Below are 15,003 nucleotides of genomic sequence, written 5' to 3' on the forward strand. Positions count from 1 at the left end.
AATTCACCTCGCTAGCTATCTTTAATCAATAGAATTCACTGATTTCAAATAACTTCATTGATTTACATAAACACATTCATCAAATAAAAAACAAGTGTTAGTTACCTAAGATGGATACCAACAAAGTAATGAAAGCTGTCAGCATGCGTGTTGGCCTCTTGTCTGCAGTAACTCCCTAGTCGGGTTCCAGGCTCACAGTAATCCCCCAGATTGTAATAATATGGTGATGTTATACATTTTCTGAAACTCCATAGGCAAGTCAGTATTTCAGTATCTGTTTTTTGTGTCTCTGGTATTCCTAGGTACCACAGGGCTAAAACAATGAAAATAACTTAGGCGGAATTTGTGAAAACAAATATGTTCTTTGTGGTTTGAGGAGCTCGAGTGACCACCATGTGTGCCAGAAAGGTTGATAATTGGATTTAAATGAAAGCTAAAAATGTCCTCTTTAAAATAACACCAAACACAACATTATTGAACATTGGGAAGTGCCCTAACTATGAGCCTAAGCCAGGATAGGCAACAGTGTCTAACATCTAAATTACCATGGAAGGGGGATAACTTGGAGGAGGAAATATAGAAAATCAGGGGCCTTATTTGAAGGGCAACCGGTGGATTCTTGTTTGGGACACCTTGAACTTTCAAAAAATGCTGGTTGCCCACTTTTCCTCAAAAATGCCTACAGGGTCACATGATTCTGAATTTACAGCCCAGTCTATAATAAGAAGTCTCACGTTGTCATTGCATGTGCTGAAACGTGTTAAAATATAACATAAAAACATCCATTAAAAGGCCCGTTTTTCAGACCTCCATGCATGTGTGTGTGTGTGAGGACGCTGAATTAAATGAGTGTATTTATATACTTAAACAGATCTGAGCATGCTCTGTTTACACAGAACAATGTGTCTAATGACCTCCTGCGTGTGTGAATTTCCTGGAAGTGAAAGATGCGGCGCATCTGTCACACCAATGTGCGTTTCTCAATTTGTGTACGAGACTAAATTGAGCTTAGTGGATCTGTTGTCGCTGTGTATGGGCAAGTGTGCACGTGCGTATGTTTGTGTGTGTGTGTGTGTGTGTGTGTGAGACACGGAAAGACTGCTCACCAGCTGGAAAGTAGAGAGGGAGGTTCTGCAGATACAGCTCCTTATCCGTGGGCAAGAACACGCAGAAGATGACTCTGTCCAGCTGTGACACACACACACACACACACACACGCACACACACACACACACACACACACACACACACAATGACAAACATATGCAATAAGTGAATTCATCGGTGGGGGGTAGAGCCGGGGGGGTGGGGGTACAAATGTGTGACACAGCGAGCTGGCAATATCATGAGAATGCAGCTAATGCATCAGTCCATTACTCCACTATTAGCGCCCCATTATGATCATGCGGCGACGGAGCACTTATTACTCTGGATGCCAGGGACAGAGTGGAGCTGCAGCGTGCGGCGAGAAAGGACAGGCGAGAGTCTCACAAAGAGAAAAAAGCCTGTGCGTGTGTGTGTGTGTGTGTGTGTGTGTGTGTGTAGATGTATACAGGTGCGATGCGGGGCTTTGTGCGTTGATGTGCATGCCCCTGATTGTTACATTTAGGCTCTGAGTTTCTTTCATGGCTGTGCGAGAATAGAAGCACTCTCCCACTGGAAGCAGCCTCATGGTATAAAACGCCCGCCGTCCTCACACACACACACACACACACACACACACACACACACACACACACACAGAAAGCATGCAAAGCTATAAACATAACAGCGTTCAAACAATATTAGGACAGTGTCTGAGAGAGTGCAGCTATTTTACGACTGCAAAGAAGCTTTATGTTCCGCACTACTGTGCTGTTCCTGGCTCTGCAGTCTATAATATTTACATTACGCTCTGTATATCTGGACATATAGTACCGTACACAACTCTGGACTTGGCCTAATCATTAAAGTTACAGTAGCTACAGCAACCAGGCGCTTGCAGGGATGTGAGCGCCACCGTATTCTGACACTGACAAACATTACGACCACCCTAATGTCTCTACAAAGAGTTTGATTTCTCTGTTCTGGGCGAGGTGGTGCAATTTATAGCCGGCCTGCTTCCATCAGTTGGCGCTTGGTGTGGGAGTTCGAGTCTCAATGCTTTCAAAGACGCACATTTCAGAGGTTTGGGTAGCCTGCAGCTCGTGTTTCTCATTCCCTGCTCGCCGTACAATTACCATCTCTCACCGTGGATTTGGAGGCTAAAAAGGAAAGATATGGAAATGTGTGATAAGCAAGTCCAGCCCTTTGGCGAAGTCTGGAATCTGTAACCGGTGCGAACGCCAGCAACAGAAAGAAGGATGGCAGCAGGGGGTTAATTTTAACACCACTGAGACAAAAGGCCTCGCGGTGCTCCAGCGAACGTCGTCGACATTTCAAACAGCTTCAAACAGAGGTTGTGACCAAAACCGTAAATATAGCAGAAATGGGAACCTATACAGCAAAACCTGCCACACGCTGGTTTATAAACAACAAGCATTATAGTGGTTTTGTAAAAATCTGCTTGAATGATGTTTCTTTTTATGTTTAAAAATGAGTGAATTTATGGCTTCAGTAGAATTTGATGCAGAACTCAGACTTAAATGAACAAGTTTAGGAAAAAGTGTTTATTTGGCTGCTCTCTTTCTGCATAATCCTGCACTGAGCACACAGGTTGATGCTTATTGCGCCGTTTCTCTTCAAAAGAAGCAGAAACAAAGGTGCAGCACATTTGGCTGTTTCTCTTGAACTGATGCAAGTTTAATATTATCCCTTCTCCAGATGTGAACCGCACTTCTGTGCCTTAAAATTAGATATGCAATGAACATCATCACGCATACTGAAGTTTGACCTGGATGCTGTGAGAGTTTAGGCTAACCCAGCTTTAGGAATTATTGCACATCTGGAAATAAAACAAAAATCTAGCATGTCCAACATCAGTGAGACAGCAGAGACGCTGCAGCTGCTGACGAACATGATAAATCTGACAGAAATCCTCCCTGAAGATCCACAACAGATAGTTGTGTTGAAAACGTCTGTAATTTGTAGGAAATCACAACAATAAAGCTCAGGAGCTGCCTCCAGAGTTTCTTTAGGCTTCTGTTGCATTTTCACAAATAAAATATTCATTGTTTTCATTACAGCTGGTTGACGGCGTTGGCATTCTGCCCCGCGTCCCGAGTCCACTCGGCGTCTCACCGTGTCTGCAATTTTCAATTTCATTTTCCGTGTTACAACAGTCCAAGTCAGAGCGAGCCTCGCAAAAACAAAAAAAAAAACATGCTGTAAAAATGCAAAAAGGAGGACGTCCAATTAAAGAATAAACTCAATTTCCTCCAGTGAGCAGTCTTGCTTTATATGTATGCAAATGGAGTCGGTCTCACCATCTCGACTGTTTACAAGAAATAATTCTTTCTCTTAAAAACACACAGCGGGACGACTTGTGGTCAGAATGTGAATGGGCACCTTGTTGATTTGGCTTTCTGCTCCTATTGACAGACGTTCGGGGCTTGTTTACTGCGGCGCTCGGCGGCGAGACGCGTCATGTTTCACGCTCGCTCGCCGTGCTCGGAGTGGCTGACGGAATCGGGCGGCCGGTGTTGCTGCAGAGACTCTGGAGACGGCGAGCTAACAATAACTTCGTCAACAGCCTCTCTGGGAGGCACCACGGTTCAGGCGAGGGAGAACGACTGAGACAAAAAATAAAACGGGGGGAGTGGGAGGAGACCTGAGAGGTGAAGGGAGGAGAGACTGGAGCAAGTCAACCACTGATTGGAAAGTTTCCGCTTTCTTCCCCTCGCCGATCGTCCCCTTCTCTCCCTCCGTCCCTCCCTTCCAGTCATCTATTCCATCATTTTGTCTTTTTTTTTTTTCTCTCTGCTCGTGGTTTCTCCAGAGAAACGAGCGTGTGTGTGTTTGTGATAGTGGAGCCTGGTCCCGCAAGGAGCCAATTAAAACACAGACTTGGCCGTGAGCACGAGAGCCAGAACTTGGGAGTGTGTGTGTTTGAATGTATATATGTGTGTGTGTGTGTGTGTGTGTGTGTTTTCTCACTGCGCCCTATTCCTCCCTCTCACCAGAAAACAAAAACAACAGCTGTGAAAGAAATAATACCTGGAGGAAAGGGATGGGTAAAAAAAAAAAAAAAAAAATTGGCAATCATGCAGACACGACAAACACACACACACACACACACACACACACACACACACACACACACCCATACTCACCTTGTCATGGTGCACATCCAGATACTCCCTAACAGCAGTCAGCGCCTGGTGCACAGCCTGTTCAGGTGGATATCCTGCACAGAAACACATGCACAACATCAAAAACAGACACACACTCTCTCCAGAGCAGCGCGGTGGCAGATCTGTGCGTCTGTGTCAGGATGCTGTTTGCAGTAGTTTTTTTTTTTTCTTTTCAAGACAGGTATCTGTTTTTCTCTCTAACACCATGTTCCGTGTTTTCGCACGCCGTCTCGGCCCGACTCGCCCGTTCCGCCGAGCCGCAGACACAACACACTTGTTGGTTGGGAGCAGACGGCTGGAGAGAGAGAGACTACAGAGCTTCTTCTATATTCGTTCCGTAGCCGAGACCTTTCGCTGCTGGAAAATTATCCCGCTGCTGGAGAGGCAACAAAAGGTAATCAAAATCCATCACGCAGCCAAACAAACACAGACTGTGCGGTAACGTGCTAATTATTCCATACGTCAGGACAAGGTTCAGCATGCGAACATAAGAGGGGACACGAGGGTGCAAATTAGCACAGAAAAATTAATTGTTTGAAATATTTAATCTAAGTGGTCTTAATTTATATCACAGCTACCTACAGAGGAGCGAGTCTCCTCACTGCGAGCGTGTGCAGGGTGGCTGACGACTGCTGCAGCTTTTTACTGGGTTTTTCTTTTTCAATGCAGCCAAATAAAAATTACAATCATAAATAAAATTATGCTGCAAAATGCTAATACTGACTGCATCAGCAAACCGTTCTCGGCCATTTTTTATTAGTTCATGTTTCACAGTGAAAGCACTGTTTAGGAGAAACAATTTGACAACAGATGTAGGTAATCGATTATCACCTCACAGCCAATCATGTAAGTAAACTGATAACTGAGCTGAAACCAGCGGAATCTCTCTGATCCTGCTCTGATTTAAAGAGATTTTAAAGACACAAGTGAACCTCGGATGCTTTCTTTTTGCAGAATAACGACCTTTTCATAACAGAAAGGGTGAAATATTACCTGACTCAAACAAGGAATATTCTGGTTGCTAAGTTAGAGGGATAACCACTGCACCACCATGGACTTCAGCATAAAATGAATTCATTTCTATTATATAACAAAGCTTTAGAAGTTCTTGTTTGAGTTCAAATTGCAATAGAAGAGGTGTCAGTGTGAGATGTACATATGCGACAGCGTGTGAGATAATTACAATTGTTAGCCAATGAATCCCAAAAGCTGCTACTCATATCTTCTCATGTACAAAAAAAACGAGGAAGAAAAAAAGTACAAACCAAGATTTCAACCAAAAACTGCTGCTCGGTGTAAATCCCTCCTTCACTCCTCACATGCCTCTCAGTAAATCCTGCTCTGAGCAGGATTATCACACGCGTGTGAATAACTATACATCCTGACATTAGTCAAAACCCGCCGCTGCGACGGCCGTGCATTTAGAACGGCTCTGCTCCTCCAGAGGTTCACACTGATCACATGGAGAAGGCAGTGAAACCGTGAACACACCGCTTCATCATTCCACTGCAACTGGATCACTTCAAATGAGAAACCACAAGACTGAAGGTGCTTTTCTTTTCTCTCTAGAAATGGGATGAGCTGAAATCTAAAAAGGCTTCTGCAAGCCGCCTTCTCACATGTTTTACTCCCAACGATTCTTTGAAGGAAAACACTTTCCATTCAGCAGCGGAGGATAAAAGCTGCTTATCTGCGGTCAAATTGCATAACCTCTTCTTATTCGCCCCGACCTCCACAACGCCCAGGAGGACAGGCATCGAGCGATGCTGAGAAACAGGTGCAACTGAGGGGAGGAAAAAAAAACCCGAGTCTGCCGGGACGGCGCTCTCCTCTCTCTAGCAGCAGGAGAGGAGTGTCGACAGCCGGCCCTCGCACCAGAGTCACCCCGGGGTGCGTTTAAGCACTATCCGTAACGCTCCCTCCTGCCACTGTGGAGGGGATTACAGTCAATCTGACACAATCTGCAGCCTAATCTATCTTAATCTGCCGTTCTTAATCTAAGGCGTTAATCTGAGAACCACCTCTGGGCAGAGATAAAGTGGCGCCGACGCGCTCGACACTCTTCATCACGATGGCGGAAGCGAGAACGTGATGAAGAACGCCGCCACATTAAAAAGCACATTGTTGTTGTGAGATCAAATAAATGAAATACAACAGGAAAAGAATAATTCAATCTCCAGTTTACGCACGACTGATCAGTGAACGCGATCTGATCTGCATCTGTCATAAATAAAGAGGAAAAAACACCAGAGCTGTTTGAACAGAGAGATTTTCTCTTCCTGTAACGATACTTTACCGAACCTGGAAGAGTCTCTTCCATGCACTGAGACATGACAGCAGCCCCTGACCACAATGCTGCCTCCGCCGTGCTTCAACCAAGAGGATGATGCACAAGAGCATCTCTATTTTTATATCGCATAATTAAAAATATAAGTATCACTTTACTATAAGCACCCGGTATAACACATTATAAGTAGTTATGAACACTCATACATGATCACAATGCTTTATAACTCACTATACAGCATAGGGTTAGGGTTAGGGTTAGGGTTAGATCCTGGCATTGTGATCATTTATGAATGTTTATAACTACAGCTACACGTGCTATAATGGCATTATAATGCTTTATAAATGTACTTATAATGTGTTATACAGGGGGGCTTCAAATAAAGTGTTACCAAGAAATATATGTTTTTGTCATTTTTTCTGCACTCCTAACGCTGATAAAGCCCTTCATTTTTTTAAATACTATGAATTTTGTAGGGATGCACCTTTTACCAAAAACTAACAATTATAACAGTTTTTTTTTTCACTCCACTTCAGTAGCACACAGTTTGCCTTGTTTTTCTGGGAATTCCTTCAACCATTCAGCTTCTACTCTCTTTAAAAAGTCCTCCTGGGATGAAGGACAGTGGGAACACGCTTTTAATTAGGTCTTATTTGGATCATTAATATGAGGTGTTTACTTTTTTTCTCGCAGCACTGTGAATGTTTATGGGGTGTGTAAAATAAGGAAATTGAATATTGCACCTTTTTGTGAGGGATCATTTTCAGCCAGTGGTTGTTAAAGCCTTCCTCGGGGTTCAGGCTTATGTTTCATTTTTAGTGATCTTCATTTATTAATTATTTTTTGGTAAAATACACATCACCATTACTGAACTTGTTTTAAGTGCAATACAGATTAATTAAAAAGACGCAATAAGCCAGGCTATAAAAAGACCAGATTTAACACTTAAATCCCTTAACAAGCAGAAGAGCTGAGCTTTTTAGTGCCGATGGATCTCAGCGCTGTGAAAAAGATCAGAAAATCTGGCATTCAACTCATAAATGAGTAGTGAATGTGAGAGTTAGCGGTGCAGAGGAGATGCACCGAGGTCCAGGCTGCTCGTCCCTCCACGGCTTCCAGACGCCAGTGCAGATCGGATTCCAAGTTAACGATGAATTTATCAACATTCAAATGAATCAGACAGTTTGAGGAATTAAAAACTCACACAGGCAAACAGATACTGACCGTAAACACCAGTGGAGATGCACGGGAAGGCCTGCAGGGTGAAAACAAGACAAAAGAGTAGTTACACTGATGTCCAAAGCCCTTCACATCACAATTTGAAAGGAAGAAGCAAAAAACTCCTCAATAACTGAAAGTAACACTGGTAGTTGGCCGTGTTTACTGAGGCTTAGAACAGACTTGGACTCGCCGACTTCCTCTTCCTGAAGGCTTTACAGTCCTTCTGGTCCTCACAGAGATAGTGATTCCAGAGCTCTCAAACACACGCCGCTGAACAGAAATCACGCTCTCTGCTGGATCTCGATTGAAGTCTTTCTCCTGATTGTTTTTCATGGCAGCCTTTCTTCGCTCTCTGACTTTCACATCTATTTAAAGACCAAATTGTTGATCATCCTTTGCCGACGAGGCCGTGAGCAGAAATGCTTCCATTGTCAGCTTTCGGCCGAGCTCGTGGCTCCAAACGAGCTTCATCAAAGCAGAGGTGACGCTGGAGACGGTCGACATTCAAGGAAAGAGTTAAAAAAAACAAAAACAGTGTTAAATATGATGCATAAGCATAAAAAACCTACAGGAGTGTTTACAGACAAACTGAGCTGAGAAGATTAACGGGATCGTGCTGATTTCATGAAGATAACAGTAAATAATTTGACGTTTTTTTTTTTTTCTTTTTTTCATGACGCTCTGAGCGACAGTGACGCGCTCCCCCGGCCACAGGACACACAGGTAAAAGCAGAGGGATGAAGAGAGTTGTTTAAGATGACAACATGTTGGAGGATTGCTGAATCTGGAGAACAGCGGTGAGAGCCTGTCGCCTGCAGCTCCTCATCTCGCTGCTCGCGGCGGCTATTCAACAATAAAAGTAACTTGTGTTGTGGCAGCTGGATGCTTTTAAAAGACAGAGTTTTTTTTTCCCCCCTCTCCAAGTATGTCTTAAAACTGTTCTCTTAGGGGTTAAGATGTGCACCATTAACCACAATGTCCCCAATCTGAATCATCCTTTTACTTCTCTCCCACTTGTCAGCTCTCTGCCCCTCCTGCAGAGAAGGTATTTATAGTTTTCATCTGCCCATATGTTGGCAACCTAAGTGATTCATTCCCGTTCATAATGGCTGCACATAGATCAGCTGTTAAAACAGTTTTATGATATCCACCTGCAGCTCATGTGACGTTTCAGCTGCCAAAATCATCACAATCAAACGCAGGAATCTGCAGCCGCTCTAACATCCAATCTTCTCATCCTGCTGCTGTCCTTCAGACGCGTCTCATCACAGGAGCAGAGTGACGGAACAGAAAGGGGCTCGTCTGGTAATAAAAGAAAGTAACTGCGATTCCTCAAACTCAGCATATTAGGAGCTTTGTAAATCATCTTTACATGGTATGAACTTGGTTTTTTTGTTCCTCATCATTCACACCACAGCTGATTTAAGGGAGAGACCTTGCACAGAGGGAGAATCTCTGCCTCAGACGAAAGCAGCAGCAGCAGCAGCAGCAGCAGGGAGACGCTTTATTTCTGCACTGGCAGTAAAATCAGACGCCTCTCATATGGATGAAGGAGAGCCAGCAGTAAAGCAGCAGATTCTATGTAGCGCGATAATTTACATACAGTAACAATTAGGTGGTGCGTGTTAAGTTACCTATGAATTTCTCGTGAGGGATTACTGTGTGCGTCTTAAAAAAAAAAAAAAAACCTGCTCAGCAAGAGCAGACCGTCGGCTAGGGCTGGAAAATATATCACTGATTTATCAGGATCTTCACATCAACCTGTGTAATTGACAGATGAGTGACTGAACGGTGATGAATCATACCTCCATGCACTGTGCATTCACGCAAATGATACGGCTCTAAATACAAATGAAAAGTGCTATTATAAACAATGAATTTGAAAGTTGTGTAATGGACTGACTGGCCTGTTTCATGCCTTGGTTACAGGACAGAAATCAGGACCACAATCCAGAAAAGAAAAAGACCAAAAACAAACATGTCAGACTCATGTGTGATGAAAAAAAAAGGATTAAAAACACCTAGTTACAGTACATTATCTATCATAATAGTGAAGAACATGATCCTGCATGCTCAGCTGATCTCACGCAGTCAACGCCAATGAAAACTATCTGAAAGGTTGAGAATTTCAGAAAGAAAATTAAAAAAAACAAACAGCGCCGTTTGAGTCGAGCAGTCAACAACTGATCTGCGAGCAGCCGCCCCGGCGCTCCCTCTGTCTGCAGATCTGTCAGTTCATCCTGACTGAAGATCTTAAAACTAGGTGTGAAGGCAGATGTGAACCACAAAATTCCTGCAGACTGCAGATGTTTAAAATGCCAGCAACACACGGCGGGATGATGAAAAACTGCAGCTGCTTGCAGAAATGCAAAACACGCTAATTGATGCAGCTGAGGTAGTTTTACATCTCAGATTCCGGTTTCCGTTTGGTGAAACGGTCTATATGAACACTTTCTCACATGAACTGTATTTTCTTCAGCTGCGCTGCTGACTTTATTTTCTTACAGATTTCGGTTCTTTTCTTTGCCTTTAACACGTCGTTCTCTGTGAAACCTCCTGCCTGGTGTGTTTCATAAAACCCTTTTACAACTCTGCACTCCTACCTCTTTTGCCCTCTTCCTCCATCTATCTCAGCTTGAATGTAGTTCCCTTTGAAAAAACTCCACATGTGATCAATCTTCTCTCTTTAGCTCAGGTCCCTTTTGTAGCTATAGAATCTCGTCTTGCAGTCACGAATGCTCTGCCTCTCTCCTCCTTTCCTTCTACCCTCGCCTCTTTTCTGTGTATCTATGGAGCTCTCCTCCCTTTGCGCGGGTGATTTAGTAGTAGGTCTCCCCCTTTTAACCTGCTCCTCCTCCCTTTCTCCCTCCACATTCGTCCCGGTCTTCATATTTCCATCTCATCCCTCCATCGGCTCTCACCACTGAGCGCGCAGAGTGTTTGGCGGCCGTCTCCAGGCTGTTCCTGTAGCACGATCTGAGCGCCGTCCTCTCCGTCTCGCCGACGCCTTCATATGCGATCGGCCCCACAGTGTGGATCACATCTGCAGGGAGACAGGAATGAGCATTCATCCAACATAAACAGCATTAAACTACGAGTAAACACTGTCGTGAAACTGAACATTTACTTTAATGGCGTCTCTTTTGAATGTGGGAAAAAAAAAATGGAATAAAAATTCCCCCGTAGCAAGACTAAAAGATCTATTGTAGTACGATTCCCATAGAGGAAATAATGTGGAAGTCATCCTGAAGGTCAACTGGAGGTCACAGGTTTCCTTCATGGCAGAGCCTGGTGGTAAAAATCATTAGTAATTCAAATTCATGATGTACAGTATTGGCAATGGATAAAATAAAGTCCATCCATCCATCCGTCCGTCCGTCTGTCACACTGGGACAGCTTAGAGACACAATAACACACCTCAAATGTGTGTTTTTGCACTGTGAGAAGAAACTAGATACAAAGAAAAAAAAAATCTAACGCACACATGGGGAGAAAATGCAAACTCCACGTGGAAAGTTCTTCAAGCTCAGACTCCAGCTGGTGGAGAGGAACATTTACCATCAAAATAAACTGACGGCCCCAATGAGAAACTAAGAGCCTGCACCGGGTGGAGGACAAATCAGCGCTTTGCGAACAGGAACATTTCAGGGATCATAACGGATTGAAGTCGCTGCAGTGAGCTGAAATCAATGACATGATCAAAGTGATGCTGAAAATATTTGCTCGCATGTAATTTTATTTTGAAGTCCTGTACTGACAAAAGACAGATCTGGTGCATCATTGTTGAGTTCCTGTCTGAAGTGTAAAAGTAGCTTTCATGGAGGCAGAGCAGTTACAGGCAGGGCTGAGGGTCAGTTGCTGTAAAGTGTGTGTGTGTGTGTGTGTGTGTGTGTGTGTGTGTGTGTGTGTGTGTGTGTGTGTGTGTGTGTGTGTGTGTGTGTGTGTGTGTGTGTGGCACATTAAGGCTGCAAATGTAACTATCACATTGTAGTTTAAAAAAAAAGATAATTTGTCAATAAGCAGCTCAGACTTGTCCTTCACGCTGCGCTCACATGAAGCACGTTGTTGTCTGGGCAACACACACTTGACCCCTCAACACACCACTCTGGCAGGAGTTGATGCAGGAGGAGGAGGAGGAGGAGGAGGAGGAGGAGGAGGAGGAGGAGGAGGGCAGACTGGTCCGCAGCTGCTGCAGATGTGGAGCCATGCAGACATTTCCTTTGTTAATATCTACTAAAACCACAAGAGTGAACTGTACCTCACTGCTGCTGTGCCGTTTTCTCTGCTCTTCAAGATGCCTTTCACAGCTTCACAGTAAACTTTTGTTTAATTTTAAAAAGTATAATTAAAGATTGGCTGAGTCATCCTGATTAGGAGAGAGATCTGTGCTTATATGCGAAAAATTGACAATTTATGCTCCATTGTTTAATGTTCTGTAATGATTTACTCGTTTTTTTTTCAGCAAAAGTAATGATTGGCAAAACTAATGAGAAAAGTTCTACACTTGTTATATCAAACAAATAATTCAAAACACAGAACTTAACAGTCAATTCCCCTATTTCAAGCTTACCACACATTTCATCAACACTGCAGCATTTCACTGCTGATTTTAACTCTTACCTACAGTTGAGGAGTGACACGGCTATGAAGGCTGCAATCAAAGGAATCTTCCTATCAACGAGACGTGACGGATTTATGCATGAGGGACGAAGCTATGAAATGAAGCAGCAAGCCAGGAGAGCATTAGTGGACAGAGTGTCACATTAGGTGAGTAAAAGAGGGAAAAGTGGCAGATAATGTCGGAGATGAATGCTGCGTTCTGCAGACTTACTGGCTGCTGAAGGAGTGAACTGTCAGCGTGAGATCTGAAGACTGTGGACAGTTTATTTCCTCAGTCTGTTGAAGATGCATATTATCACACTTCCATCGTTGTGCAGAAGGTATTGTCAAATGCTGCGAGTTACTGGTCTCTAGACTGAACTTCTGACCTGCACGTTTTATGGCACAGTCATTTCAAATCAGTCGATTTTAAAAGATTAATATCAGAATTTGACAACAATAAAAAAAAAAACCTGATCTGAATGTGAGGATTAAAAGCTCATTTCAACTCTCACCAGCAGCCTCACAGGTGAATCGTGCAGCTACAAATAGCTGAGCGCCTGTTCGGTTGGCGTGAACACGCATACCTGTAACACTGTTTGCCTGATTAATGCAATCAGCCGATACCAATTAGCTGCTACTTCCTGACTCCAAACAGCTTCAGCTGAACTGCAGTGAGACGGAAAGCTGCAGACCGGAGCCGGGGGGGGGGATCTGTCACTTCCTGCCGAGTAACCAAACTCTTGTTTGCATTGACTGTTGAGTTCAAACAGAAAACACCAGTGGAGAGGAACAACACACTCGCCGCAGGAATCTGGAGTCATCAGCACATCTGATGGAAGCGGACCATCTTTTTTTCATCTCATATGTAAAACACAAACGCTGCACCGCTGTCACGCCCCCACACCGTCATTCGCTGTCACTAAAAGTCATCCGAGTTGTGTGCAGACTTTGAGAATATGCAGTCGACATACTGAGTTTTCAGCGAACTGCTTCCTCAGTCACTGAGAAATGTAGAGCAGCGCTGCCTTTCACTCTCCTTAATTGTTTTGTACAATATACTTTTTGTGTTTTCCTGTCATGTTAATGTAGCCTGACTAATTGGATGGCGTTCTTTCTCACCCCGATTATGCCTATGAAAAATGTTTCATTTGGATTAATTGATTGAATAAAGAGCAAATTAATTGAAGTGTATTGAACTGGAGGCAGAAGAAGGAAGGGTGGATGAAAAACAAACATCACAGGCTGTGGCTGAGCGGAGAGGAGCTGAGCGTCAGCCGGCCTTCACAAGCCTCCAACGGCACAGTGTGCGATGAGGCTCAGCGTGAATCCAAGCTGGACCAACATCTCTGCACACGCGCACGCACACACACACTTTAAAAAAAAATCAATTTCACACCATAACAACACGTGTGATCTTGTACTGAGCCTCGGTCACATTTTGCAAAATCACAAATTGCTCGCGGGTAAAATAATTTCAATTTGACTTTAGTAGAAATCCATTGTCACATTTCCATTCAGCACGAGGTCCGTGCAACTGCTGGACTGAAAGGGTTGAGTCCAAACCAACAGCACAGCCAGAGCCTCCTGCCAGGCCAGTCTGGCAGGGACGGATTTTTCCCCGACATTTAGAGGATGTTTCTACTTCCAGAAGGAGAGTTAATTGAATATTTTCCACTATAGATCCATATGTCTTAACAGTTAAAGAAAAGGGAGAGGCGATCCGTCATTCTGACAGCTTAGATTGCTTCAGATTTTTAAGTGTCGAACACAAAGTCGCCTACATCTTTACGGCAATTATATCTATTAGGAAAAGTTGAAGAGAAGAGCATAAATTATTATAGAATAAATTGTGCTATAATAAGAATACAGCACGTCGGTAACTATATCTGAGCAATAAATCAGTAACTTGTAACATGACTATTATACATGATTACATAATTATTAGAAATGCAAAGTGATAGAACCATGTTGCCAAAATAAATTTCACATATTCCTAAACTGAAAAACAGGTGAAAACAAACAAAAATGGCAAAAATCTTACTGCCCTGTTGATCAGAACGATGTACCATCATCATCATCATCATCATCATCATCATCATCATCATCATCATCATCATCTCAGTCAAACACGTCCTATTTGCAGTCTGGCCATCCGTTGACTTTAACTCCTCAAAGTTCATGAGGAAAAGCAGAACCTTGCATGAAAACCCTCATCTGTCAGATCTGTGGGGCAGTGTTTCATTAAACTGCTTCGCCGGAGCTGAGAGGAAGCAACAGTTTCTGCAAGACTTCACAGCGATACCAACCAACAAAATCACCTTCACACAGCTGTCTCTTATCGGGCCGTCCACCGAGCAGTGCTGCTGAGTTTTGCTTCTACCGAGTTCATTTTTGCACAACTGGGGTTTTTGGTGATGAATTAATGTTCACAATGTTTAAAAAACATCACTGGATTGTTCTGATGCTGGAAAAAACACATTATATATTGATAGGTTTTCTGTTTTTTTTTCAGCATCTGTTATTGTTTTCGCTCAAACTATTTAACGCACGCACGGATCATGACTCATCTTTATCATGGTTTATTATTATCATTTTCCATCTGAAACAACAGTTTTTCAGAAT

The 15,003-nt window shown here is 43.4% G+C and overlaps 1 protein-coding gene across 2 annotated transcripts in view; it reads right to left on the reverse strand.

Moving 5' to 3' along the window:
* Window positions 1-15,003, reverse strand: part of macrod1 (mono-ADP ribosylhydrolase 1) — a 128,303-nt gene that overhangs the window by 11,514 nt on the left and 101,786 nt on the right. For both annotated transcript variants that reach the window (XM_030116738.1, XM_030116746.1), the window contains exons 6-9: window positions 10,701-10,822; window positions 7,783-7,813; window positions 4,251-4,324; window positions 1,107-1,188 (exon numbers count right to left, since the gene is read on the reverse strand). In XM_030116738.1, the coding sequence (XP_029972598.1) occupies window positions 1,107-1,188; window positions 4,251-4,324; window positions 7,783-7,813; window positions 10,701-10,822 (309 nt within the window). The remainder of the gene's footprint in view (window positions 1-1,106; window positions 1,189-4,250; window positions 4,325-7,782; window positions 7,814-10,700; window positions 10,823-15,003) is intronic.

Source organism: Salarias fasciatus, chromosome 2 (genome assembly GCF_902148845.1).
Source record: "Salarias fasciatus chromosome 2, fSalaFa1.1, whole genome shotgun sequence".
Classification (NCBI taxonomy): Eukaryota; Metazoa; Chordata; class Actinopteri; order Blenniiformes; family Blenniidae; genus Salarias; species Salarias fasciatus.